At 46.9% G+C, this 27878-nt stretch overlaps 1 protein-coding gene across 1 annotated transcript in view; it reads left to right on the forward strand.

Moving 5' to 3' along the window:
- WDFY4 (WDFY family member 4) overlaps positions 1-27878 on the forward strand; it is a 252408-nt gene that overhangs the window by 133473 nt on the left and 91057 nt on the right. The window contains exons 40-42 of the mRNA XM_081157692.1: positions 22713-22790; positions 24442-24648; positions 25974-26025. Of these exons, the coding sequence (XP_081013818.1) occupies positions 22713-22790; positions 24442-24648; positions 25974-26025 (337 nt within the window). The remainder of the gene's footprint in view (positions 1-22712; positions 22791-24441; positions 24649-25973; positions 26026-27878) is intronic.

Below are 27878 nucleotides of genomic sequence, written 5' to 3' on the forward strand. Positions count from 1 at the left end.
GCTGACAAGAACTCTCTGTCCTATCTTTAGAACTTTTCTCTAAATCTAAACTTATTCCAAAATATAATTTTTTTTAAGCATTAGCAAATAGAAATGAGTATACTGGACATGGGGACCGGATGGAAGGGGCTGAGAGGAGGAGCGGCTGCTGAGCCTGGGCAGAGCAGAGGGGAGGTCGGGGGCATGGTAGGTGGTATGGGGTCAGGGGTTGGGGAGCGTGGCCTCTAGGTGGGGGTTCTGTATTACAGGCGAGATCAGAGGTCGGGGAGCCTGAGGGCGGAGCCGGTTGGGGACTATAGCGTCATTCAGGGGAAGACAATGGGGCAGCAGCGGCAGTGGTCAGCTGTGGAAGTTAAAGAACAGGCCTGAGAATGCGCAAGACAAGGGAGCAAGCCGTGGGAAGGGGGGTGTCCAGGCACAGGGGTGTGTGACTTGGATGGTCTATTGGCTCTGCAGACTGGGAGGAACAAGCCAGAGGAGGAAGGTAGGGTGCAGTGGGGCCCGTGGGTGGGCTCAGCTGCCTGACCTATGTCTTATCTGGCCAAGTGGGAGTCAGATTTCAGCCCACTTTCCTCCTGGGATCAGCTATACATTGTCTCAAGCAGGGGCCTGGAGGCCCCACTGTAGCAAATTGGGGGGCTTATCAGGAGCACACCCTGTGGAGCAGGGCCGGGCCCTGTGTCCTGCATGTTTCGTGGCTTTTGGAGATAGCTGAGCAAGCTTGCAGTGCTGTTTGTGAGGCTGAAATGGCCCGTGTGGGGAAGCCAGGGCCCTATGAGAAGCAACCGCCGTGGATGGGAAGGCACCAAAGCCAGAGGGTGACACGCTGCAGTTACTAAAATACAGGAAACAGGCTTTGTGTTGGAATTCTCTGTCTGCCCTGCACTAGGCATTTGCTCCAAGGCCCCCTGGAGTCCTCTAAAGGCTACCCTGTGGGCGAGCCCCCTGCCCACCCAGACACCTGTAAGAGCAGCGGTGCCCACATATGGGGACCTTGAAGATCTCAGAGCCCGGACACCTGTGTGGGCAGGGTGACTGGACCGGCCATTGGCACTTTCCCGAATGCGTCCACAGGCTCATGTCTCCCGCCTCGGCCTGCGAACAGCATGTCCCCGGCAGAGACGCTGGCCGAGACCAGGACCTGGATGACAGCTGTGTTAAGAGCAGTCCTGGCTCAGGTCCCTGGCACGGGAAATACCATTTTTTGACCATCCCCTCTGAGCCCTTCACCCATTATCTCTTTTAAAAACCATTGTTTAAAAATGCAAACATATACAGAAGTAGAGAAAATAATAAAGCGAATCCCCATATATCTATCCATCGCTTCCAAAATTTTCACTCATTACCAGGCTTGTTTCATCTCCCTACTACCCACTTTCCTCTCTGCACACAGTAGGTCTGTCTCCTGCTTCTGAGTGATTGTCTCGCTGAGGCCGGAGACTTGGGAGCCTCACAGAAACTCCTGCCCCTTTCAGGTGGAGGCTAAGGTCTGATGGGGCCAGGAGCCTTTGGGTTCAGTGCTTTGGCACTTCGGCTTTCAGTGGGTGAAAAGCAAGATTCAGTGGGTGAGGGGCACAGGTTCAGTGGGTGAAGGGCACAGGTTCAGGGTTCAGTGGGTGAAGAGCACAGGTCCAGGGTTCAGTGAGTGAGGGGCAGAGGTTCAGGGCTCAGTGGGTGAGGGGCAGAGGTTCAGGGCTCAGTGGGTAAAGGGCACAGGTTCAGGGCTCAGTGGGTGAAGGGCACAGGTTCAGTGGGTGAAGGGCACAGGTTCAGTGGGTAAAGGGCACAGGTTCAGGGTTCAGTGGGTGAGAGACACATGTTTGGTGGGTGAGGGACACAGTTTCAGTGGGTGAGGGGCAGAGGTTCAGTGTTTAGTGGGTGAGGGACACATGTTTGGTGGGTGAGGGACACAGTTTCAGTGGGTGAGGGGCACAGGTTCAGCGCTTGCTGGGTGAAGGGCACTGGGGGTGGAAGTGTCAGTGTGCGGTCAGCTGGGAAGACTCAGGACTCAGGAGAGCCGAGCCTGGGGAGAGGCTGTGGAGAGAGAACGGGGCTCGGAGACGCAGGGGAGGGACGTGAGCAGCAGAGCCCAGGGTCACAGCTGAGGAAACAAGAAAACATCTGAGAAATCAGAAGTCAGAATTCCCAGGGAAGGTCTGCAAAAGGGTTGAAGTCAAAGATCTTTCAGAGATTGTAGGAAATTTTAAGAATCTGAAATTCAGAAGGTCGTCATGTGGAATATTTTCTTAGTGAATCCAACACAATGTTAGTGGGCCAGAGAGAAAGAACCGCCTGAGATGAACAGCCTTTACCAGCTGTTTCGGGCAGGAGGCCTACACTTGGGGGTTCAGATGCATCAGGGCTTCTGAACCTGAAGGGGCTGGAGGACCGAGAGAGGCCGGCTGCCGGCACCAGCAAAGGAGTGGGCTGGAGAGACCCATGAAAATCTGTAGAAAAGAGAAGAGCGACCTTCGAACGGAAGTCACGACTCTGTGAGAAGTCACAGAGCTGTGCGGGTTGAAAATGCTGTTGTGTTCGGTGGTGGGAAAAGTCTTGTGAGCGAGTAATTAAACAGGAGCAGGTAAAATGATCTGTTGGACAAATAAAGCTACTTGCCCACAAATGAAAGTAGGATTTTAAAAGGACTTTGCAAACGGACGTGATGATGGTTTCCTTAATTGTGGTGGGCAAGGCTGCAAATGACTTACTTTCACTTAATGCTTTTCCTGAGATAACTGACCCTGCAAATCGCGCCGCTGCTCAGCCTGACCTCCGAGCTCCCCGGGGTGTGTCTGGACGTGGACCGTTTCCGGAAAGAACTTCAATGCGCTTCGGATGTGGTGGGATTTGGGGTCAAGAAAGAAAAATTATTAAGCCCAATAGTTTCATTTTTTACACCTCTGAAGTTTCCCTTTTCACTTGAACTGAGAGGAAAGTCTGGTAGCGAGTATCTTAGCCTTCGGCCCTGCAGGCGGCTGCGCTCCCACACCGCACCCAGAACTGACCTTCCCTCGCAATGTGGCGTCCGGGGTGGAGGTGGGGACCCCGTGCTGTGGGGTCACGGACATGCAGACAGGTGGGCAGTGGGAGGGGCGAAGTAGCTCTTCAGGTTTTCTTCTGGTGGCCTGGGCACCCAACCAGGGCCTTCTCCCCCGTTCCCTGTCTTCCCGTGGTCTCTCTCTCCCTCTCTCTCTCTCTCTCTCTCTCTCTCTCCCTCTCTCTCTCTCTCTCTCTCTCTCACACACACACACACACACACACACACACACACCATTCTGCAAGACACGTGCTGTTAGAACCCACCCCTCGAGCCAATGAGAAGTGAGAAGTGCGTGGGAAGGGGCTCCTCTGAACGAGGAACCAGACACCTTAGCAGGATGCGGTGGATAGGTCCCGACAGCCACGTCAAGGGCTGGAAGAGCAGCGTGGCCAGCAGGGTGTTAGAGCTCAGAATAACAGGGACACCACAGGGGGCGACGAGGCTCTTTTCCCACTTTGAGGAAGTATGAATATTACTGGCCCACCCCAGTGCCCGTCGCAGGCGTTTGAAAACAGAAGTGAACGAACAAAGCAGACACTGATTCCTCTACTGATGCTTCTTCACCAAGTGCATCTTTCGTGAGACATCTTTATCTTCATAATAGAAGCATAATTAACATCACTAATTATCTAATTAAGTTCATTAAGCATCCACCAACAGTGCACTGTGAAGTTGACATTATGTTCTACTGTCAACAAATGCTTTTGATTTCTTAGGAAGTAATTAAAATGTAAATTAGCATGTGAGGATATGCACAGGGGACGTTTTGAGACAGATAACTCATTTCAAAACTGCTCAGAGCAATATCGCTTTTGTTTTTCTTCAAGAGAAGGGGCCATTTTGCTATTGGGGTGCATATTAACGTTTCCACCTGCTCTTTGGTGCAGCATCCCTGCGAGGTGAGGTCACAGCGCAGCGTGACCCGGGGTGCTCAGCTGATGTATTTGCTCCTGTGCTTTTGTTCTTATTTAATCATCTTATTCAATAGGGTCGTTTATGTTTGTGTCCTTTGTGTTAAAAATATCACAACTGACTTTTTTTTCTGAAAACTTTCTGTAATTTAAATTCTCTAGTGTGTTTACCCTTTAAAGGACTTTAGGGCAAATCTTTTAACACATCTTTTAATGCATCTTTGGGGAACGTGGTCAGTGACTCTCTGAGAGCAGTTGGCAGAGGAGAGAGAAACTGCAAAGATCAGACTCTGGTCCAGCATCCTTGGTGCAGGTTCACACTTTCCGCTTTTTCAGGGCGGCCCTTGTTTCTGATGAAATTCTCTGACTGGAATGAGCATGTCATGAGCTAAGCACAGCAGCCTCATCAGGTTAGAGTCCTCCCGGAAACGTCGCATTTGCTGGACAGGAGGCTTGCAGGATAGAGGCCACCATGCCCAGAGCTCTGGAGTCTCCATTCTGTCGTCAGTCCTCCTGAACCCTGGGGCACCCATCTTCCACTAGAGCCCCGTTTGTTGTGAGGCTCAGTGGTTGCAACACCCCCTTTGCCATCTTCTGTAGGAAGGAGAACAGGCTCCATTCATGACCTTGAACCTCCTCAACCTCTTCTTGGAAGATTTTTCCAGGACTAGGTTTAGGTGGTGCCAGATCCAGGCCCATCAGTTTTATGTGAACAAGATTTCAGATAGAGGCAGAGAGAGTACAACAGCCTAAGAGAGAGAGTCCCTTGTGCCCTTGAATGATCAGTGTCAAGGCTTGACCATGTGTAGAGCCCACTGACCCACTAACTGCTCATCACTGTGGGTGCAGACAGACATCCCCACAATCCAAGCAGAGAGAGGCTGCTCTCCTGGGCTGGGCAGGGGCGGGCATCTTTGCACAGTGACTGGGGGTGGTTGTGAGGCCCTGGGTTGCAGGGAGCAGTGGCATCGTGTAGAGGAAACTGACCAGCACAGGGCCCCACATGGAGATGGGCAGTTTATGGGGTGGCTCCTGACTTCTATCTGAGCTCTACTTGCAAGTGGTGAGCTATAGTGTGATCTGTATCCACCGGAAGAGGGGCACCTTGCTCCCATTTGTCTCAGAGGGGCTTCTTTTCCTAATGCATGCATAGGACAGTGGCTAGTTAGCAGACAGCTTGACCTGACCCAGGGATCCTGCTGCTGAGATCAGGATAGTGACCTTCTACCAGGTAGCAAGCACCTGCCTTAGGGAGCTGACAGAACTTTCCGTACCAGAATTTTCCTCTCAACAGTTTACTTTTAAAACCTATCTTAAAACATGGTCTACTATTTCATAACTTACAATATTGCAAAGTCCACACAGTGAATGAGTAATCAGTACTGAATGAACTCGCTCCATCCATGGGTGGCTTTAGCTTTGCCTCCTGCTGGTCACACACTTCCTCACCCGTAACTGGCACTGAGGCACGGCTCCCCCACCGTGCCCCACTCAAGCTCCATAAGACCATGGGCTCTGCTACCTGAAAGCAGCTCAAAGCCACCTCTTTGAGCACTCCTTTGGGCATTTGGCATCACAAACATTAGGTTAAAGTCATTTTTCTTTTGGCAGCAAAATGATGGCTTGAATCCCCTCCAAGAGAACAGGCACTGAGTTATGTGTGTTCTACTCATCAGTGCAACATTCCGTCGTAAGGCCGTGCACTCTCGCTGCCCCCTGAAAGACACCTGAATCTAAATTGTGTTCTGCAGAGTCCCTCAAGATTGATGCTTAGTTCCTTCTCTAAAGATTACCCAACAGAAATGTCTGGTCTGAAAAGGTTAGCAGGATCTTCTCACCTCCTTCTGCTGGTTATTTACTGATTTTCTTTCTTCTCTATCCTATAATATTTTATTTTATTACCAAATCAGGCTGTGTTTATATGCCATATATTTCAAAGTAACCTAAGGTTCCCGACTGCATTTCAACCCACAGTATTTTAATGTGCAGAAATACTGTATCATATGCAATCCAACAACACATGAATATTGGCCAGACACAGCATTTCTTGATAAGACCATAGAAATGAGTAATAACACACAGTCTTTGTTTCAGGGGTCCTGGTGGCCTGGTTATTTATCTCCTGAGTTAGAGGACATCCAAAGAGAATCACAGTAGATGGAGTTCTAAAAAAACAAATAGAGATCAACATTTTGTAAATTAAAACAGATTAACCTTGGATTGAATCCTTTTGAAAACTAAACATAGTCCTTTAAAGTTTAATTATATCTAGGAATCTCTTTTGAGCTTCAGATTTTTGTATGTTGAGTTTCCTAATGTGAGGTATACCTGCATTCCAAAAACTAACATTGTGATTAGAGGAAGGTACCATTGTCCCTAGAAATGCTTTAAAATTTAAATAAATATATATATGTATATATGTATATCTATATATCTATATATGTGAGTGACTTATGGATGGGGAAACACATTTTTTATTTCTCTAAATTTGACTTAAAACTTGAACATATTCATCAATGCAAAAATGCTTTAGAGTTCACAGGCGGAAGCTTTGCCAACTACATAACTAATAAGACGGCAGATGGCCATGGAGTGGAGAAGCCGTCTGGGGCCTCCCGAGGCGTTGCTGCCATTCACAGCCCACGAGGCCCCGCTGAGCTTGGCCGCCAGGCGCCTGCCACGTGAGCACAGTGTGCTCGCCCTGGGACCCAGCTATTATGAGAAACAATTTCGGTTAATTAAAAAATTCTTTCAAAGTCTCAGAACAGAAAGTTCTGAAGTTTTCCTCCCTTTGCTGTTGTTGATGGGTGTGTGTGTGTGAAAACTTGGCTCCTTGTCCTGGGAGGAGAGACTGAGTGTGTAGGGGAGAGCGGGACAGCAGAGGAAGTGAGGCCCCGTCCTGGCTGACCCCAGCGGAGGCCGGGGTCCTTGGCTGCTGGTTCATTTTCTTGTGTAACTGGGAGTGGCGAGGGAGTGGCCGTAGTCCTTGAGCAACAGAAGTGCAATGAGACGAGCATGTGTCAGGTTGGTTGTGGCTGGCGTGGCTCTGGCCCTTGGACCTGCTGTACGGATGGGGCTCCCGATGAGGCACCTGCTCTCTGGGGAAACAGTGTAAGCAAAGGGAACAGTTGAGGAAGTATTGGCGTGACATGATCTGAAGGACATCAGTGAGGTGCTGGGTCTGCCTCGTGATTGTCGTCAGTTGACAGGTCACAGGAACTTCTCCAAGGAGGTGGAGTGAAACTGAGGGGGAAGAGGAGCCGCCCAACATCTGGGGTGAGAGCCCCTGGCAAGGCCCCAGCTAGTCTCGAGGCTCGAGGTGGGAACGAGTGTGTGTGTTTGGGGTTCCTCCGGCTGGAGTGCAGAGCCTGAGTGGTCCAGCAGGAGGGCCGGGGCCAGTTGCCAGGCATGCTCCAGGCTCTCCAGGAGACCAGAGAATACCCCCAGTCTACGCCTCCATCCGCATCTGTATTTACGCGCTGCTCCTTCATCTATGAACGCTCATTTCGGCCCGGAACGGTCTCTCCTTCAGCTGTCTGCCCCCATTCACTGATTCCCCGCCACATCCCAGGCCCGGGGGTGAAGAGCAGGGGAAACAGACAAGAAAAGCCTCAATCCCTGGCCTGCCAGGGGCACCTTCCAGGCAGGTGACAGTTACAGTGTGACCACGGTCTGAGGGTCAAGAGGCGCCAGCTGAGAGCAGGCCTGCAGGCCCCTCGGAGGAGTTGGAGCTGAGGCTCAGAGGAGCAGGAGGGTGTGAGGGAAGGTTGGTGGGACAGGGCTAGTGGTGGCCCTCTCCCTGTGGCTCAGCGTTACTGAGGTATCATACCCAGTTTCTCCCGATGCCATGTGTTTATTTCTATCTAACTCACTCCCCAGGGGATGGATGTACCTTTAGATGAGGACACTTGGGGAGAAATGAGGTCAGGAGCAAGAGTAATAGAAGGAGAGAGCCAGTTCTTGGGGAATTAAGATCATAAGCCTCGGTCTATGAAGACCTGCAGTCACGCATCTACATGGTTCTGTGTGTTGAGAGCACTGCCCATGGTCCCTGGGCATCCTCCCATGCGTTGACAGCGCTGCCCCTCTGACAGCTGGCCAGGCCCTGTCCGGCCTGGCCATGACCATGTGCGGCCACAGCGCCTGGCCCTGCCATGGGAGCATGATTTTCTTGTTTATCTCTCTGGGTAGAGTTTTAAGTTCCTGGAGGGCAAAATGCATGCCCTGATCACCTTCAAGGCCTTAGGGCGAGCACAGGGCCTGGGCTGGAGCAGGTGCTGGGAACTGTTGGCTGAAAAAAGACTGTAAAGAAAAAAATCAGGCCTCTTTTCACACTCAGTGGCTCATCTGTGAGATCGCAGCTAGGGAGAGGGAGGGTTGGTGTTTATTAGGTGCCTGTGACCCACAGGAAGCCCAACCATGGGACCTGCTGACAAGTCCTGGGGTGGCCCGCGAGCACCATGGTGCACAGGTGTGTGCCGCACCCTGCGGGCGGGCTGTGGCGGTGGCCCTCCGAAACTCCTCGTGTGGACCCAGATTGCTGCCAGCACTGTCCTGAGAGGGGGGCAAGGGGTCTGCCCTGGTGGCGGGTGGTGACAGGCCGTCTTGGCCAAAGTGGCCTTTTCTCTCTCCATGAAGCCTGAAGAAGGAGTTCTCCCTGTAAACTCCAGTCCCGTTTCTCTCTGAAATGCCGGTCTGTGTCCATGGCCTCCGTGCCAGGCACTCCTTAGAGTGAAAGAGGCTGTATTAGCTTGAGCTGCTGTCACACGGTCCCGCAGGTGGGGCGTCCCCGCAGATGTTTATTCTCACGGCTCTGGCGGCTGCAGCCCGAGATCCGGGGGCGGCAGGTCTGCTGTCCCGGAGGCCTCTCCTTGGCTGTGGGCAGCGCTCTGTCCACCAGCATCCCTGGTCTCTCGTCTTCCTCTTAGGAAGACACCACAGACTGGGTTAGGGCCCATTCCACGAGCCTTATTTAGCTGAACCACCTCTCTAAAAGCCCCGTCTCCCAGCACCGCCATCACATTTGAGGCGTTAGGATTAGGCCTCAACACCTGTGTTTTGGAGAACACAATTTTGTCCATAAAAGCACCTCAAGTATCAATACGTGTTTAGGGGAAGATGTTTCATGGATTTCCGACCCTTGGGATAGATCCTCACACTTATCTCTCACCCAGACCCCTTCCTACAGGTCTAATTCCTACACTTCTGCCCTCCCTGCCTGAGGACATATGTGCCTCTATCAGCCTCACCCGTGAGGACAGGTGACAGGTGACAGAGCCAGCGAGCCTGGGCTGAGCTAGGGAAGGCGGTGTGGCAACACTGCCCATCTGTCAGAGCCTAACGGAGGCCCCTGAGCCCAGTGCAGAGACGAGCCACACGCGAGGCGGCTCCGGAGAGGCCCTGTACTTGCAGTTGTGAAGCTTTTCCCTGGCTGCACCAAAGTGGCTTTTTCAGTAGTATTCTCCATGTACTCATCATGATAGAATTTAATCAAAACATCACAGTTCAAGAAAGACAAATTAGAAACCACCGCTCATCTTAGAAATTAATCTGCGAGTGAATTTAACAAGAGCTGAATTGCGCTGTGGTGGTCTGGTCCCTCCTCACCAATCTGGGCCCATTGTTTGTCATTATTGCTGGAAATATGATTATTACTCTGCTTTGCTTGACATTTATTAAGAATCCAGGGGCTACGTCTCCACAGCAGAGAAAAGTGCCATCATCTGGGCACTTGGAGAAAAGCATTTCCTGGCCTGTGTCATCAAGTAGATATCCCCAAAAACCCCTCCACCATGACCGCGTACCTTCTCCATCACGGGCTGCCAGCATTTTGTGGGTGCACGTGTAGATATCGTGCATGGCTTTGCAGCAAACAGAGAAAGCATTCGTGTCTCTCATTGTTTATCATGGACCCCAAGCCTGGTCCCACTGAGAACTTACATGAAAGCCAGACGTGCTGGCCTGTGTGAGGAGGCATGATGGGAACTGGGGGTAATCTGTCTGTTGAATGTTTGGCAACAAGGAAAATTCCGAATTTCAGACGGTTGAGCTGTGGCAGCGGTAACGAGAGCAGACCTGCCCAGCCCCTGGCCCTGGTGCTTCACAGACCAGAAGTGCTGTCAGCAGACCCTGTTGGGTCCTGTTGGTCCTGCCCACGTGGCGTGTTTCACTTGGGGCAGAGAGAGACCAGCCGCAGAGAACTTGGCTCAGAGGAGCGAGGAGGGTCTGTGAGCTTCATGTCAGCATCTCAAACTTTTACTGCTGCCTCCTTTTGCCAGGCCCTTGGGGACAGAGGTGGACAGTGTCCTGGAGGAGCTTATTCTCGGCGGAAGGCTGCAGGGAGGCAGGTGCTGGGCTGCAGAGTGCAGCCTCCGCAGGGTTATGCGTGGGTGGGAGCCCGGGGCGCCGCTGGAGAGAGGGGAGCAGCACTGAAATCAGAAGGTTCTCGCACATACTATCCCCCTGCTGCTCACGGCCACCCAGCAGCATGGCACGTTGCACAACCCCTCACGCCCCCAGCCCCACAGCGGAGGAGAGGTGACCAGCCAGTGATGGGGTGACCAATGGAAGTGACCAGTGGGAACATGTGGCACGTGGGTGCCCGTCTCCACACCGAGTTCCACTTCAGCCTCGATGAATGAGAGATCGCCCGGGTTTAACTTGAGTATGTCACTTGTTTCTTCAGCCAAAGAAAGTCAGATGTTAAAGGAACCTAGATGCGTCACTGAAATAAAACAGCATAGTCACTGCTTTTCCTTTGTGGAGTTATTAGTGAATATTTAGAAACTTTAAAAAATGATGAAAAGGACTGCTTAGAGTGAAGTTGTGTTAAATGAGGTTACGTTTTAAAATATGTGTATAAAATGGAAATCGAGTTGTCAGCAGTACTCAAGATTCCCTTAAGTTAGTCATCAAGAGCGATACCATCGTGGTTCTGTGAACCCTGTATCTGCCTCTGCACAGCCCCAGGCAGTCTGTCCACTGTTCCGAGGATCAATTACTTTCTCTTTGTTAAGTGTCTGATGAAGGGCTTATGCAATTTAGGGAAACAAGATTTATCAAAAATTATTTGTCTTTGAACATGAGAATTACACTCCGTACAATGAGTTGTCTGCACCCAGGAGAAACGCCGGACTGTGTCCAACTGAGAGAGCAGTGACTCCCATCTCCCACCTCTTTCATGATGGGGCTTAGTGGAAGGTTGTGAGAATCCCATCGTATTTCTCAGTATACTTTTTATTTCGGAGTACGCTTTACATATGTACTTTTCACACTTTTATTCCCTATTGCCTTATACCCCTTAGCCAGTTTCCCATTGTGAACGTCTTACATTACGTAACATGGCGCACTCGTCAAAGCTAAGAAACTTTCACTCATTGGTACATTAGTTGTAACTAAGCCCCAGACTTTAGTTTGTTCACCAGTTTTCCTACTAACCCTGGATCCAGTCCAAGACGCCATATGACATTTAGCTATCACATCTCCTTAGTCTCTTCTACTCTGTGACAATTTCTCAGACTTTCCTGAATATGCCTCAATTTGGGTTTGTTTAATGTTTTTCTCATAATTAGCTTGAGGTTATGGATTTTTCAGAAGAAAGACCACAGAGGAGAAGTGCCCTTCTAATCACATCACATCACATCGCTAACAGGTGCACAGCACCCCTGTGACGTCGTCACTGGTGATATCACCCCTCATCACATGGTCACGTGGTGCCTGCAGAGTTTTCCACTGTGAAGTTATTACTTTTCCCTTTCCATACATGATCCTTTGGAGCCAGTCATTAAGTCCAGCCCACCCTTAAGGGGGTAAGCAATTGAGTTCTGCCTCCTGGGGTTCTTCTTTGAGGGAAGTTTGTCTCCGCTCTGCCCCCATCAGTTTATTTATTCCATGTTATTTGTATCGGTAGGGACTCATCTATGCGTATAACGTGGGCTGTAATCCGTTAAGCCTGTAATTCGCCTTGCTGTTCAAATTGCTCCAGCGCTTTGCTCATAGTATTTACTTGATCTCACACTTACTTTCACTGCAGAGCTCTTAACCTTTTTCACTGATCGCAAATATAAATCCACATGAATTTTATGTGGTTTAATGCAAGGCCACTACACCCTTCCTAACATTTTTATGTGTGTATTATTCAGGAAAAGGTAGGTTATGCCACAGTAACAAACACCCCCAACTCTCATTGGCCTAAAATGGCAAAGATTTATTTCTCATTGTGCTACAAGCACAGTGTGAGTGGCAGGGGGTCCGCTGGTGTCACCCTCCCTCAGCACTGACTCACGGAGCTGCCAGCGTCTAGAGCATGAGTGTCACCACGGCAGTTCAGGAGCTCAGCAATCTGCTCGTGAGCCCTTTAAGCTTCTGCACATGTCTCCCTGGCCTCACTTCACTCAAAGGTGGCAGGCAGGGTGACCAATGCCTGTACCATCAGAAGGAGAGATCTAGAAATAGCTGGCAAACAGCACTAATAACTAGCACACTGTATTTTCTTTGCCTTTTTCTATGTAAATCCAGAGATTTAATCATTGTTATTGTTAGCATACTGTTTTCTAGCCTCCTTTTTAAAATCTTGGTACATCATAAACTTGGTCTCATATCCTTGAATATTTTTGACACCAAGGCTGCAGTGAGTGGTTGTGTGGATCGTGTGCAAGGACATCTGGCCAGAGTGGCAAACGGAAGCTGAAATCCAGCCACGATTCAAGCCATCCAGTTAGGCTCAGGTCAGTGTCTGCCCAAAGGGACATAACGGTGCTGTGTGGGTGAGTGGTGGCCCTTTGTGATGGCTTGTGGTGACTGCATATTACTCTGTGACAAGGGCGAATTGCCCTTCATGTGTTGGTATATAAACTGTTTCATTTTGTGCTGCTATAAATAGGATGGTGGGAAATGTTGTCTAGGGAATCTCTGTGCATATATCCTAGGTGCCCTTGGAATAAATTACTAGCTGTGAAATGGTGAGTCAGAGGGTTAACATGGGATGTGGAAAGTGTCAGCACATGGCAGACACGGTGCCTATGGAGACGTGGCGTTTCTCACTGCTGAGCGTGCTCCAGGCCTGGCACGTGTGGGGCTGGCTGGAGAGGCCAGGCGGGGCCTATAGCTATAACCTCAGCACCAAGGTTCTGAGCAGGGTCAGAGGGGCTGCCTTCAGATATTGGCCTTTCCCACTGTTGCGAGGCCACACAACTGTGAATACAAGACTAATGATGCTCTAAGCAAACTAGTGTAATGACTGTCATCAGTAGACAGCAGGCACTTCCTATGGGACAGCTTGGGCAGGAGGGTCGCCAGTCGCTGGCCAGCCCTAGGGGTGTCCCTGGCACAGTGGACACCACCAACTTGAGATCTACTCACTTGAAGGTGACCCTCCAGATGGGATGTGCCATCCCCCATTCCAAGATCTGATCTGTACCCTCTAGCCAAACCCTCCCCTCAGGATGGCTGGGCAAGCAGGGCACAGGCTCTTTAATCCAGATCTGCTTTTCCTCTCAAATCTCCAAAGGGCTTCGCAGGTCCTTTGTTCTACTTCAAAGGTTCTAAGCCCTTTAATACACGGCAGTTGCTAAGCAAAGGCCATTTAGCTCCGATAAGCCATGCAGAGCTCTGCTCTGAATCTGTCCCTGATTGATACGCCACATGCACTGCAGCCCAGGCAGAGCCTCTGCCCTTGAACCGACCCAGATTGCCCCCCTCCTGTCTCACATCCTGAGTGTGACAAGTTTCCAGGCCACTGAAGGTCTCAGAGGTCAATGGGGAGGGAGTGTTCGCTGCACACTGAGATGTGCAGGGTGGCAACGCACATAGGGGAGACGCACGTGGTGACAGGGTCCCAGAGCTCATTTCCGGCACTGCCCATCCCTGTATTGTTGGAGCCCGTTTCTCCTCGGTCACCCCCTTCTCCCATCCCCCTAGTCCACCATTCGGAGGCTTTGCCATCCCTCAAGACCCCTGCTCAGCTCTCAGGGGAAGCAGGCCATGCCCCCCACCCTGGGCTGGAAGCCTCGGGGAGAACCACCGGCCTGCACTGCCCTCGGGCCCTTCCCTCGGGCCCCAGCAGGAGCCCCCTCCCGCTGCTGAGCCCACCCGTTTGTCACCCCGGAGTCGGAGCCGCACCGTCAGCCACGTTCCTCTTTCCTGCGCTCCTGGGCCCTGCACGCCCACAGCCGCGCTCCTGTCGCCCAGCCCCGCCTGGGGTCTGGCCGTCCTCTGTGTCGCACGGCCCTGCGTCTCTTCTTCAGAGTCCAGTTTCTTGAACGACTTGTCTCCAGCACTGTCTCCGTTTCCTTACCTCCAAATTTTAGCTGCCGTCACTGGTGTGTAATCGCTCCTGTGAACTAACTCTTGCAGAAGTCACCGATGACTAGTTCCTCAGACAGACCCAGGGACACCTCAGGTCTCATCTTCCAGGGTTTCCTGACGCGTTCACTGGCTAACGTGGCCCTGGGTCCATGACGTCTCTCTTTCTGATCTCCTGTCTCTTAACCACCTGTCTCTCTGTCAGGCTTCATAACACCAGACGTGGGTTCGCCTTTGCACCCTAGTGCTAAAAATTAATAGGTGGGCGATGCGTGAGCTCACAGCGAGTCAATGTGAAGCTGGAAGTGCAGCATCTGAGAAGGGCACCGACAACCCAGCCGCAGCTGCTGCAGACGGTGTTTATTTGAAAAGTCAGGGTGACTTACAACTGAATTCATGCAGCGCTTTTCTTCCCCTATTAATTCTGAAGCAACTATCCAGGTCAGTTGTTTGCGGTTGTTCTTATCTATGGCTTACACCAAAAAGTCTCCTTGGGGGACCCTTTTCAGTTTACAAAGTACTTTCATTCTGTGTCGCGTCCTGTTTTCATAATATCTCTTCAGAATAGACAAAGGAGGTACTGTTAACCTCATGTTATAGATGACAAATCAGATTTCAGAAACATTAAGTTATTTGTCCATGTAACGTGGCTAATAAGAGCCAAGAACCAAGGCGTCTGAACGTCTGCTCTTTCTACCTACCCCGCTCTCTCCGCAACAGCAGAAAACCACGGGAGCCTTCTCTTTCCCTCTGCCTTGCTGCCGTCTGCCTGCCGAAAGCCCCCCCGGCTCCGCGCAGCCCCGGGTCGTCCACGTGAGGGGCTCCCCTCTTTGGCAAGGTGGCTCACTTGCTCTTTCCTGGGAACTGCTTTGCGTCTGAGTTCTCCCCACTGCATGTCTCCCAAGCATCGTATTAGAAAGATGTCTGGGCTTTTGCCTTAGATGTAAAATTAGTCAAATTTGTCAGCATTTTATGTCGCTTGCAATGCTCATGATTGTTTTACTTATAAATGTGTATAAACATGTGCCATCAAAATTAAATAAAACTTTGCAGACAACAGAAAAAGGAAAGAAAAGAAAAAGAGAGACACTGAAATCACTCTATTCCCTCTACTCCAAAACAGTAACTGCGGTCTTAAAAATTATATTGTTTTCATATTTTTGAAACTTTGCTGATAAACACTTTTTTATTTTTTTGAAGTATAACGTACATAGAAAAGTGTTCAAATAACAAGTATACAGATTTAAGAATTTTAACAAAGTAGACATGTGACCACTACCCAGATAAAAAGTGACAATACTAAGGTCACCCCAGAAGCAACCCTCATCCTAATCATTGGCTCCTCCTTCCCCCAAAGTAGCCATGCTCCTGGCATTTAATATCATACATTAGTCTTCCACATTTTTACTTCTATATAAATGGAATAACATAGCATATACTTTTCTGTCTTATTTCACTCCAAACTCTGCTTGTGAAATTTACCCATGTCATTGCCTAAAGTTCATTTATTTTATAGTAGTAGAGCAATATTTTCAGAGGTCTCAAACTTTTTGGATCTCAGGACCCTTTACCCTTTTAAAAATTATTGAGAACTCAAAAGAGCTGTTTTTATGTAGATTGTATATATTGATTTTACCATATTAGAAATTAAAACAGAATTTTAAAAGTAATACATTTAATTCATTTAAAAACAACAGTAATAAATCTATTGTGTGTAAATATAAATAGCCTTTTTAATGAATAACAATATTTTTCCAAACAAAAATTGTGAAAAGAATAATATTGTTTTATATTTTTACAAATCTCTTTAATGTCTATCTGCTTTTTTATTTAATCACTTGTAATATTTTTATTTGGTTGAAATATATGAAGAAAACCTGGCTTTCTACAGATATGTAGATAGAAAAGAAATGAGCATTTTACTAGCCTTTTCAAAAAATTGTATTATTTTTTGATATATCACCAAAACCCAATAAGTAGTTGTTTCTGAAAGGTTACCAGAAACCTTTAACTGTTTAACCCACACATGATTTTGTACTATGCATTGGCAATATAGGTTACCTGAGTTATTATAGAGTAGTCAACATCTAAATATATCATAATTTAATCAGTCTATTACTGGTAGCTATTTGCATGGTTCCTAGCTTGGGACTGTTTCAAACACTTCTGATAAGAACAATTTCTCACATGTCTTTGGAACACACATGTATGAATATTTGTTCTAGGAATGAAATTGCTGGATCTTTGGGTATGCATGTATTCACCTTTTTTTTTTAACTGTAAATATACAGATATTCTTTATTTTCCATATCTTAAACTACTATTAACTTTATTAGTTTGTAATAGATTTTAACGTTTTCTGGCAGAGGTGACTAGAATATTTAATAAAAAGGAATGTTTGGTTATAGTTGAAGTGTAACTGTTACATATTTTGATAGATTAACTACTGCAATGCTGAAAAACAACAAAATACAATAAGACTTAGAGGCAACAATCCTGGAGTCAGTTCAGATTCTATGTCTTATTAGCTATCCAACATTGGGTAAACCACTTAACCTCTCAGTCTATATGCCGCCATATTTATGTATTTATTTATGTATTTATTTATTTATTTATTTAAATCTTTATTGTTGAAAGTATTACAGGTGTCCCATTTTTCCCCCATTGGCCCAGTCCTCCTCACTTCCACCCCTTCCCCAGGCCTTCACCCCATTATATCTATGTCCATGGGTTACACATATATGCATATAACTTCTTTGGTTAATCTCCCCCTACCCATCCCCCTTCCCTCCTCCCTCTGAAATATGATTGTCTGTTGCCTGCGTCAATGTCTCTGGATCCATTTAGTTCATCAGATTCTTTTGTTCATTGACTTCTTCTTAAAGAAGACTCTTCAACTTTTCCTGTAGTGCTGGTCTGGGGTGATGAACTCCTTTAGCTTTTTCTTATCTGTGAAGCTCTTTATCTGACCTTCAGTTCTAAATGATAGCTTTGCTGGGTAAAGCAATCTTTGTTGTAGGTTCTTGCTCTTCATCACTTTGAATATTTCTTGCCACTCCCTTCTGGCCTGCAAGGTTTCTATTGAGAAATCAGCTGACAGTCGTATGGGTGCTCCCTTGTAGCTAACTAACTGCTTTTCTCTTGCTGCTTTTAACACTCTCTTTGTCTTTAACCTTTGGCATTTTAATTATGATGTGTCTTGCTGTGGGCCTCTTTGGGTTCCTCTTGTTTGGGACCCTCTGTGCTTCCTGGACTTGTATGTCTGTTTCTTTCCCCAAGTAGGGGACGTTTTAGGTCATTTTTTCAAATAGGTTTTTAATTTCTTGCTCTCTTCCTTCCCCTTCTGGCACCCCAATAATACAAATGTTGGGCCTCTTGAAGTTGGCCCAAAGACTCATCACACTATCTTCATAATTCTTTTTTTTGTTCTTCTGGTTGGATGTTTTTTGTTTCCTCGTGTTCCAAGTTGCTGATTTGATTCTGAGTGTCCTCTACTCTACTATTGATTCCCTGTAAATTATTCTTCATTTCAGTTGATGTAGTCTTCATTTCTGATTGGTACTTTATTATGTCATTGATGATTTCACTAGTTTTCTTAATAGTCTTACTAAGATCCTTGAACATCTTATAACCATTATTCTGAACTGTGTATTTGTTAGCTTGCTTGGGTCTATTTCATTTAGTTCCTTTTCTGGAGATTTCTTCTATTCTTTCCTTTGTAACATGTTTCTTTGCCTCCACATTTTGGCTGCTTCCAGGTGTTTGTTTCTATGTATTAGATAGAGCTGTTATATCTCCTGGAATTTGTAGAGTGCCTTTGTGTGGTAGGTGTCCTATGGAGCAGGATTTACTTCAGTGGAGCTTTGATGTTCACCAAGTGTGCCCCTTGAGTGTCACTCGTGGATGTGGTAGGGTTGTGATCCAGCGTGGTCGAGTCTGACCACCATGTGCACGTCTCTGGGGCCTCCTGGGAGGTGCAAAGTCAGCCTGTGCCAGTGCCTTGCCCAGGGCCACCCAGCATGAGCTACTCAGCAAACAGTAGTTGGCTGCTACTTGTGCTGGGCTTGGAGGTGTCCAGGAGAGGCCAAGCTATGAGCCAATGCAGGCTGCCGCTAGTGCCAGGCCTGGGGCCACTTATGAAGCCATATGGGGCAGCTGCTGCTTGTTTGAGAGATTTTAGGAAAGTCCTAAGCATGAGGCTGGAGAGGCCACTTGCACAGAAAAGCCCCTGGAAATGGCCTGGATGAGCTGCAGGTGGGGAGGGGCGGGGCCTCCGGGAATCACGGGGCGGGGCCGAAGGTGTGAGTCACATACGCGGTTGCTATCTGCACGTGCTCTTCCCTGCAATGTCTGTCCGTGGCTCCCGCACGTATTCTAATGGACTGTTTCTCTGCTGAGTGTCAGGGCTCTTAGGCATTGTTCTCGACAGCAGTCCTTTGACGGGCCTGGGGCTGCAAAGGTCGTCCAGGGTGGCAGCTCATCATTACATTCTCTCCACTGGGCTTTGGAGGGGCAACAGCGTTTAATGTTGATGAGATCCGGTTCATTAATTTTTCTCTCTTATGAATCATGCTTTTGGTGTATAGCTGAAGCCTTTGAGCACTCTGTTGGGTGAGAGCAGGGAAAGCAGACATCCTCACCTTGCTCTCAGCCTTAACACATTCATTGCTTCACATTGAGATAACCCAGGCTGTAGGGTCTTTGCAGGTGCTTTTGTCAAATTGACGTAGTTCCCTGTGTTTTTTTTTGTTTTCTGAGACTTTTATAATGAATTTGAGAGTTGAATCTTGTCGAATGCTCTTCTGCATCAGTTGATATAATCATGTAATCTTCTTCTTTAACCTACTATTATGGCGACTTACACTGATTGCTTTTCAAGTATTTACCAGCCTTGCATTCTTAAAATAAACTCCACTTACTCATCAAATATTATTCTTTTTATGTGTTGATAAGTTCTATTAGTTAATATTTTGTCAAGGATTTTTGCTTCTCTATTCATGATGGATAGGTTTCTTTTTTGTACTGTTTGTCTGATTTTAGTATGAGCGTAAAAGGGTATTGCCAGCTTCATGAAACAAATGGAAAGGTATACCCACCTTTTCTATTTTCTGGAAGATATTCTGTAAAATTTACATGAATTTTGCTTAAAGTTTTTATAAAATTCTCAAGTGAAACCATCTGGACCTGGAAATTTATAGGGGGGGGGAGTGTTTAAATTATGAATTTAATAGTTACTTTTCTAGAGGGACATACAGATGGCCAATAGACACATGAAAAATGCTCAACATCGTTCATCATCAGGGAAATGAAAATTAAAACCACACTGAGATGTCATCTCACACCTGTGAGAATAGCTCCCATCAATAAATCAACAAACAAGTGCTGGCGAGGGTTTGGAGAAAGGGGACCTTTTACACTGTTGGTGGGAATGCAGACGGGTACAGCCACTGTAGAAAGCAGTATGGAGGTTCCTCAAAAATTAAAAACGGAACTGCCTTATGACCCAGAGATTTCACTTCTGGGTATTTATTCTAAGAAACCTGAAACACTAATTTGAAAAGACATATACACTTCTATGTTCATTGCAGCATTATTTGTAATAGCCAAGATATGGAAACAGCCAAGTGTCCATCAGTAGATGAGTAGATAAAAAAGCTGTGGTACGTTTACACAATGGAATGTTACTCAGTCATAAAGATGAATGAAATCTTGCCAAGTCAGGCAAATAAAGACAAATGCCATATAGTTTCACTTATGTGTGGATTCTAAAAAACAAAATAAACTATAAAAAATAAAATAAAAACTAAAAAATGAGCTAAAAAACCAAAACAAATTAAATGAACAAACAAAATAGAAAAAACCTCATAGATACAGAGAACATTTTTTTTTAATCTTCACCTGAGGATATGTTTATTGATTTTAGAGAGACAGGAAGGGAGAGAAAGAGAGAGAGAAACATCAATCAGTTGCTTCCTGTACACAACCCAGGTATGTGTCCTGACTGGGAATCTAACCCACAACATTTTGGTACACGGGACAGCGCTTCAACCAACTGAGCCACCCGACCAGGCCAATACAGAGAACATTCTGGTGGTTGCCAGATAGGGGGATGGGGGGATGCGGGGATGGGGGGATGGGGGGATGGGGGGATGAGGGATGGGGGATGGGGGAAGCAGTTAAGGTGTACAATTTGCCAGTTATAAAAACAGTCACAGGTATGTAAAGTATGGCATAGGGAATACAGTCAATAATATTGCAATAACTATGTAAATTGTCAGATGGGTACTAGATATAAGGTATAAGGTATAAGGTATAAAAATGTCTAATCACTATGTTATATGCTGAAAATTAATATAATATTTTATGTCTACTGTAATTTAAAAATAAAATTTTAAAAATAAGTTACTAATACAATTTCCTTAACAGTGATAGGGCTATTCCAATGATCTATTTTATACTGTGAGTTGTGGTAATTTGTGTTTTGTAAAGGATTTGAGCATTTTATCTGTGTTGTCACATTTATGTGTGTATGGCTGTTTGTACAGTTCCCTTGTTATCTTTTTGATGTCTGTAGGGTCTGTAGTGAGAGCCTCTATCTCATTCTTGAAATTGGCAATTTGTGTCTTTTCTCTTTTTATCTTTGTCAGTGTTTCTACAGGTTTGTAAATTTTATCAATCTTTTCAAAGAACCAGTTGTTTCAATGATTTACTCCCTCATTTCTGTTTTAAATTTCATTGATTTCTTCTCTTTATAATTTCCTTCCTTCTGCTTGCCTTGGATTTACTTTTCCCTTTTTTTCCCCCTAATTTATTTTTTTATTTTTTTAAATCCTCACCCGAGGATATTTTTTCCATTGCATTTCAGAGAGAGAGAGAGAGAGAGAAACATCGATGTGAGAGAGACACATCAATTGGTTGCCTCCCACATGTGCCCCGACTGAGGCTCGAGATCGAGCCTGCAACCAAGGTACTTGCCCTTGGCTGGAATCGAACCCGGGACCCTTCAGTCCTCGGGCCAATGCTCTAACCACTGAACCAAACTGGCTAGGGCTTCCCTAATTTCTTGAATGGGATTTTAGATTATTGATTTGAGAACTTTACTTTTTTCCATGAGAGGCTCTTTGACACAAATATTTTAAAGTTACTTCATTTAAATTAAATTTATTTTTATTTTTTTATTCTTATTGAGGTAAAACTATATATTTAAGGTACACAACTTGATGTTTTGACGCATATATACACTGAAATAATCGCCACAATCAAGGTGATTAATATGTCTATTACCTCACATGGTTACCTTTTTGTGTGTGTGATGAGACCACTTATGATCTACCTTCTGAGCAAATTTCAAGTATATAGTATAGTATTTTTAAATTTCCATTTTGATTTCTTCTTTGACCTATGGGTTATTTAGAATATCGTTGCTTAATTTCTAAATATATGGGGATTTTCTTTTTGTTATTTTCTTACAGTTTCATTCCACCATGTTCAGAAAATATATTCTGTAGAATTTTAGACAGTTGAAATTATCTTAAACTTACCTCATGTTTCATCATGCAGTAAAGTTTAGTAGTGACTTCATTTGTGTATTCTGCAGTTTTTAAATTTTCTGCATATTTTTATACTTGATTAGGCAAGTTTGCTTACTATGTTCTTCAAATATTCTATATCTCTATCTTTTTAATTATTCCATTTAGTTACTGACAAATGAGTTAACAACTTCCTGAATTATTGTACATTTGTTTCTCCTTTTAGTTCTGTCACTTTGTATATTACATATTTTGAAGCTGAGTTTGTAAATGCCTCATGTTGAGAACATACTTTCTTGGTGTACTGGCCCTCTCGTCAATATGAAACATCCTCTCATCCCCACACTGCTTATGACTTGTCAACTGCTTAAGGGGGGGGCCTCAATGCAGAAAGCCAGGCTTATTTCTCTTTACTGCACTATTTTTGGGTTCTTGGTCCCTTATGTTCTGGAAGACTTGGTGAGCCTGAACCCCAGGTTTGTCTCCTTGGCCACCTGAGACTTCCAAAAGCTCTGCTGAGAGTCTCTGCTTCTTTCAGTTTAGCTTCTCAGCCTCCTGTGCTATTTGCAAATTTGAAAACATCTCAAAGGAAAATAAAACAGCACAGATATTGGACATTGAGAACATCTCAGGGAGTGTTGTTGGTTTTTTTTCTCCAATACCTTGGCTCCTTAAGTCTCGACTCTCTTGGTAGCTCTCTGTTGTCTTACAGCAGATCATTCAGGTCCAGCTTTTCTATTAATCTTGGGGGAAGGGTTTAACTGCTACAAGCTGGGGGTGGAAGGAACCCACAGACATGTAAGTATGCGTGTGGGTTTATCAGCTTAGGTGAAGGCTTGATTCACAAGGTTGCGATGGACTTGACCAGAGCAGAGTTCTTATCTGACATCGGCTGTCACTAAGCTGTGGATGGTTGTCTCTCTTCTCTAGGATTTTGTGTCATGCATCGAAAACTACAGAAGAAGAGGACAGGAGCTCTATGCATCTTTATACAAAGATCACGTACAGGTAAAAAACCAAGAGACTTCCTTTCTCTACACAAGAGACTGGAATCCACCTTGAACCTGCAGTAAAAAATCAGAAGGGCCTTTGGTTTAAGTTTGAGACTGCCCAAGTCGATAATTGGTCATCGAGGAGTCAGGCAGACTTCAGGAGCTGTGTGAGGAGCTTTGGATCCACACTGGGAGCTGCTGAGGAGACAGGCATGTGTCTCTCCACGCAGCACCTGGGTTGGCCCAGACCCTGCACTGGGAGCTCGGGGTGAAGCTGAAACACAGCAGACATGGGCCTCGCTCTCAGGTAGCCTCACTCTAAAGGAGAAATGTACGTAAATAACTGCAGAAATAGATAGATCATTATAATTTGTGATGAGCACACATGGAAAGTGCAGGTACAATGAGAGATTATAACACAGGAAAGAACTTAACGTGGGCAGATCAGAAGCTGCCGGGAAGGCAGTGACCTTTAAGTCGGGCTCCGAGGAAGGAGGAGTGTGGACTAAGGTGTCCCGAGGAAGCGTTTTCGGCTGGGGGGAGGGCATTCCTGGAGGTCCTGAGTCAGCAGGAAGCTGAATGTCACCGATTAGCTGGAAGGAAAAGAAGTGGCTGGTGACCTGAGCCGGGAAGGGACAGGGTGCAGATGAGGTGGGGCCGGAGCAGACAGTGTCGTCACCACTTTAGGGTTTTTGCATTTTGTCCTAAGAGCAGTGGGTTGCCAGTGATGAGGGCAGGTCTAGAGATTTCAGATGCCTCTTAGGCACCGTGTCTGTGCAATCTTGGTCAAGAGCACTGGCTGCCTCTCCCCAGGCCTGCAGTCTGAGCCTCAGGGTCCCCATCTTTACGGGGAATAATGCTTTCTAACTGGAAGGTAAAGAGCACTGGACAGCACCGAGGCAGCGGCTGGGAGGAAATGCCCCTGAGGTGCTCATGGGCTGGCGAAGAAGCTATCTTCAGTTGGTTTTGTTGTTAACAAAATTTTTAAAAATGATTGCTAATAACAGAACACAACATATAGTACTAGAACCTTACTAATTATATTATTTACTTTATAATTTCTCTGTTCCAAAGCTTGTGCAAGGTATAGGAAAGGCTGAGACTATTATGGCACTCCTCCAGGGTTCTTAAAACTTGATAGAGAACAGAGTAAGGAAACAACCACAAACGGGGTAATGAGGCCCATACTAGGATGTCCTGCAAGGAGAGGGTGCAAGGAGCCATAGGTACACTGGGGCGGGGGAGGGGTCAAGGACTGGTGAGACTGGTGCCCAGGGGTGGGGGGGAAGTAGGCTCTGGTCAACTTAAGCCAAGTAACCTGGTCTAATACCCTCCGTATGAGCTGTCCAGTCCACTGGATGGCCAGCATCAGGCCTGGACCTGTTGCTCCCTGACCAGCACCAACAGTCACAAGGCTCTGAATTCCAGAGGCTGATGGTTTTCCCTTCCTCTCCTGGATTAAATGGTCTAAAACCGAGAAACCTATTTCTCTGTGGCCAGTTCTTGACTCCAGAGAATATACTACACACTCTGAGGGTCCTTGGGGTGCGTATAGCGGCCAGTTTTCTCAGACAATTATGAGGGGCTTGGCCTGTGTACCCCACGAGGTTCAGGGTCGGGCTCATGAGCCACATGTCCAGGGACCACGTTGTACTTCTGTTTCCCAGAGGCGGAGATGTGGCAACGTCAAGGCAGCCAGAGCCTGGGCCAGGATCCAGGAGCAGCTCTTTGGAGAGCTGGGCATGTGGGGCCAGGCAGCAGAGGCCACACCCCACTCCCGGTGGGAACTGGACTGGAGAGAAGGACCCGCCGGCGTAAGGAAACGCATCAGACGCTTGTCCCCGCTGGAGGCCCTGAGTGCGGAGACGCTGGAGGTGAGCGGGCCACGCAGCGGGATGGCGCTCGTTCCCGCGGGCCGTGTGCGGGCCGGGCAGTGTCCCCTAGCTCCTCCAGCACTCTTCCCCGGGGGCTTCCAGGGAGCTTCGGTGTGGGCAGGGAGGAGAGAAAATGTGTGTGGGGAAAGGCAGACTCGCTCTCACTTATTCCTGATGCTGCGGAACAGAAAAGAGAATCACTTCTCTGGCACCTCCCAGGTAACAGAGCAGGGATGCGGTCACTACAGCCTAAATGACTGAATCAGTGGGTGAGTGGTTCGTATCCGCCTCACCGCCCCAGGCCACGCTGACATCCACAAAGTCCAGTGTTTGGAAAGAGCCACGTAATGGTCACTGTCAGCTTTCTCAGTTGTTTGTCACAGAGCAGGCATGACCAGCACTGCCATGGGCATTGTTGTACAAGCAAATCCCATGACAAGTTTTACAGTGGAAATATCTTGAACTCAGCTATTTCTGCAGGCTCGAGCTGGTGACCCACTTAGTCCAAATGGCATCAAAGCTGCACTGAATTCCCAAGCAATGGAATCCAGGCAGACCTTGGGGGGTTGCTGTAATTAAAGCTTGAACTCTGTGTCAGCAAACTGACATTTTTGCCTTTTAAAGGATGGGGAACCAGTTGGATTGGTAGTGGATCTAGAAAAATCTAATAGTTTTTTATTTTTTCATCGAACAATCCTGACTTAAGATGTTCTAAAAGCCAGCCTTCCAAACAGTGGAAGGCGAGACAATGCTGAATTTATTTTCTAGTCTGTAACATAAGAATCTTTTATCCACATTAAATCCTTTATAAAACCCAATGAAAAAATTATTATTCATTTATTCAGTAGACACTTGAATTTTTAATGTATTGTCAATAGACATCTGGTGGTTTTTAGTATTTTTCCTTCAATACATTTCTTAGGAAATGGAGGCGGGAAAAGTAAGCAGCCGGCACATTAGCTGGTGGCCACACCAGAGGCCGCCTGTGAAACCAGACCCTGGGCCCTGAGCCCCTCTCCAGAGTGGCCCACACCTCAGGTCCACGATGATATCTAGTCCCATTTTGGCATCATTTTTAGTAATTACTGTAATTCTACTTACTGGAAGATTGTGGGTTTTTTCCCCTTTGACTCAGGAACATTAATACTTGCATTTTATTGTGGTCCTTTAGGATTTAGTGTTTTCACTCCTTGTGTCTGAGTCTTGAGCCTGTGATTTATTTGAAGGGGTCACATGCATGTGCAGGCTTTCATGGGCCTGTGGAGTGGGGGTGCGTATATGCACTACCCAGGATTTAGTTCCTCTTTTCTCTGATTTTATTTCAGGAAAGCCACGATGGGAATGGTGATATTTCTCAAACAAATGCTGAAAACAAAGGTATTCAGTTTATCAATTTATTTTTTATTAAAAAAGTAAACCAATTCTTGTTTTATTTAATAGAATATTAAAGATATGAAATCAGTACTTTGGAGGAAGGAAATGCTGCAGGTCTGGTGTGGGCAGTGCTGACTCCCCCTGACTGTGCTCCTGGAATGAAGGGGAGCCTATTCCAGACCCCAGGACTCCCTGAGGTGCAGAATTTCATATTAATGTTGCAACAACAAAAATTTGGGGGGAAACTTTGCTGTATCAGGAAAACCTTAAAAGTGCCCACCAAACAGTACAAATATATGTTCAGTATGTGACCCAAACACAGAGGAGGAAAATAGTGAGTGTTTTAGAGTAAAAATGGGTAAACTAGATACTTAATACTTCTTACACTGAATGTTCTGACTGCAAAAATGACGGATAAAATGTTCATTATTACAGCAGCTCCCGCTTATCCACAGGGGTACGTTGCAGGACCACACACTGTGGTTTTCCTGCGCGGGCACACACACACACACACACACAGCCCTTCCCAATTAAAGGAGGCACTTCACAGCTTCTCTTGGGCATATTCAGGTTGCCAGCATCACCGCTCTTGTGCATTGGGACCATTAATAAGTAAAATAAGGGTGACTTGAACGCAGCAGGGTGATACCACGCAGTTGATCTGATAACTGAGACGGTTACTAAGGGACGACAGACGGGGAGCATCTACAGCGTGGAGACGCTGGACAAAGGGACAGCCCACCTCCTGGGTGGGAGGGCGTGAGATTGCTGGAGTTTTCATCACACTGCTCAACGCAGCGCACAATTTAAAACTTATGAATTGTTCATCTCTGGAATTTTTCATTTACTATTTTTGGATCGTGTTTGACTGCAGGTAACTGAAACTGCAGCAAGTGAACCCACAAATTAGTTTACTATTTCCCAATAAAAAAGTATTTTGAGTCATATTTTATGTTTGTGCTTACTCTTTAGTTGTATAATTTTTCATGGAGGAGTTTGATTGAGTTGATTTGCTGAAAATACAGCCTTTAGTTTCAGAGGTTGTTTTAGCATGAACACATTGAAATACACACACACACGCACACACATGAGCCGTGCACACTGTATTTCAGCTTTTGTGTGTTTCTACCAGATTGCCTTTGACTTTGGACACTCCCTGTCTGTTACTTTCACTGTATCTGAGGCTGCAGCTAGGGTCATATTTTTAACCAAATGACAATTTCTGAGTGTTGATCACCTTGTCTCATTCAGGGCCTTAGCCCTGGGCCTCTGTTGGGCTGGCTGACGTGCCAGCCTGCAGTAACTGTCCAGAAGTGTGGTCCTGGGCCCTGACCCGGGTTATCTGGGGGTCTCGCTGTGGTATGGGACTTAGGATAACATTGTAATATCCATTTCTCTTCTCTCCACCCCAAGCCCACAATTCAAAGTTCAGAATGAGGATCTGCCTGCTCTCTCTTTCAGAGGGGGTGGGGGCTGCTGCGTCCTCTGGCCCCCAGGGAGCTCCGTCAGTGGAGCAGAGAGGCCCCAGGGCTCTCCGCTGTGCTTTCCTGGGTGCGCAGCGCTCTCCCTGCTGGGGGAAGCCTGGGTGGCTGCTGCTGTGAGCCGCAGGCCCTTCCTTCACCCAGATGGGAGAGTCCCAGGTAGGGCTGAGGCCAAAGAGGTGAGCATCTTGGCATAAATAAAATGGCTGGTAACCCCTCGACCTCACAGTCATGTGCAGTGTGACCACTGCAGGCAGGTGGACACCCAAGGCAGGGTGGAGGAGTAGGATCTGGAAATGCACGTAGGTATGTGCTTATCTGGTGCCCAGTGCGCGGCCCAGGAGGACGTCCTTGGGAAATACATGTAGACATGCA

Source organism: Miniopterus schreibersii, assembly GCF_964146895.1.
Source record: "Miniopterus schreibersii genome assembly, chromosome: 14".
NCBI lineage: Eukaryota > Metazoa > Chordata > Mammalia > Chiroptera > Miniopteridae > Miniopterus > Miniopterus schreibersii.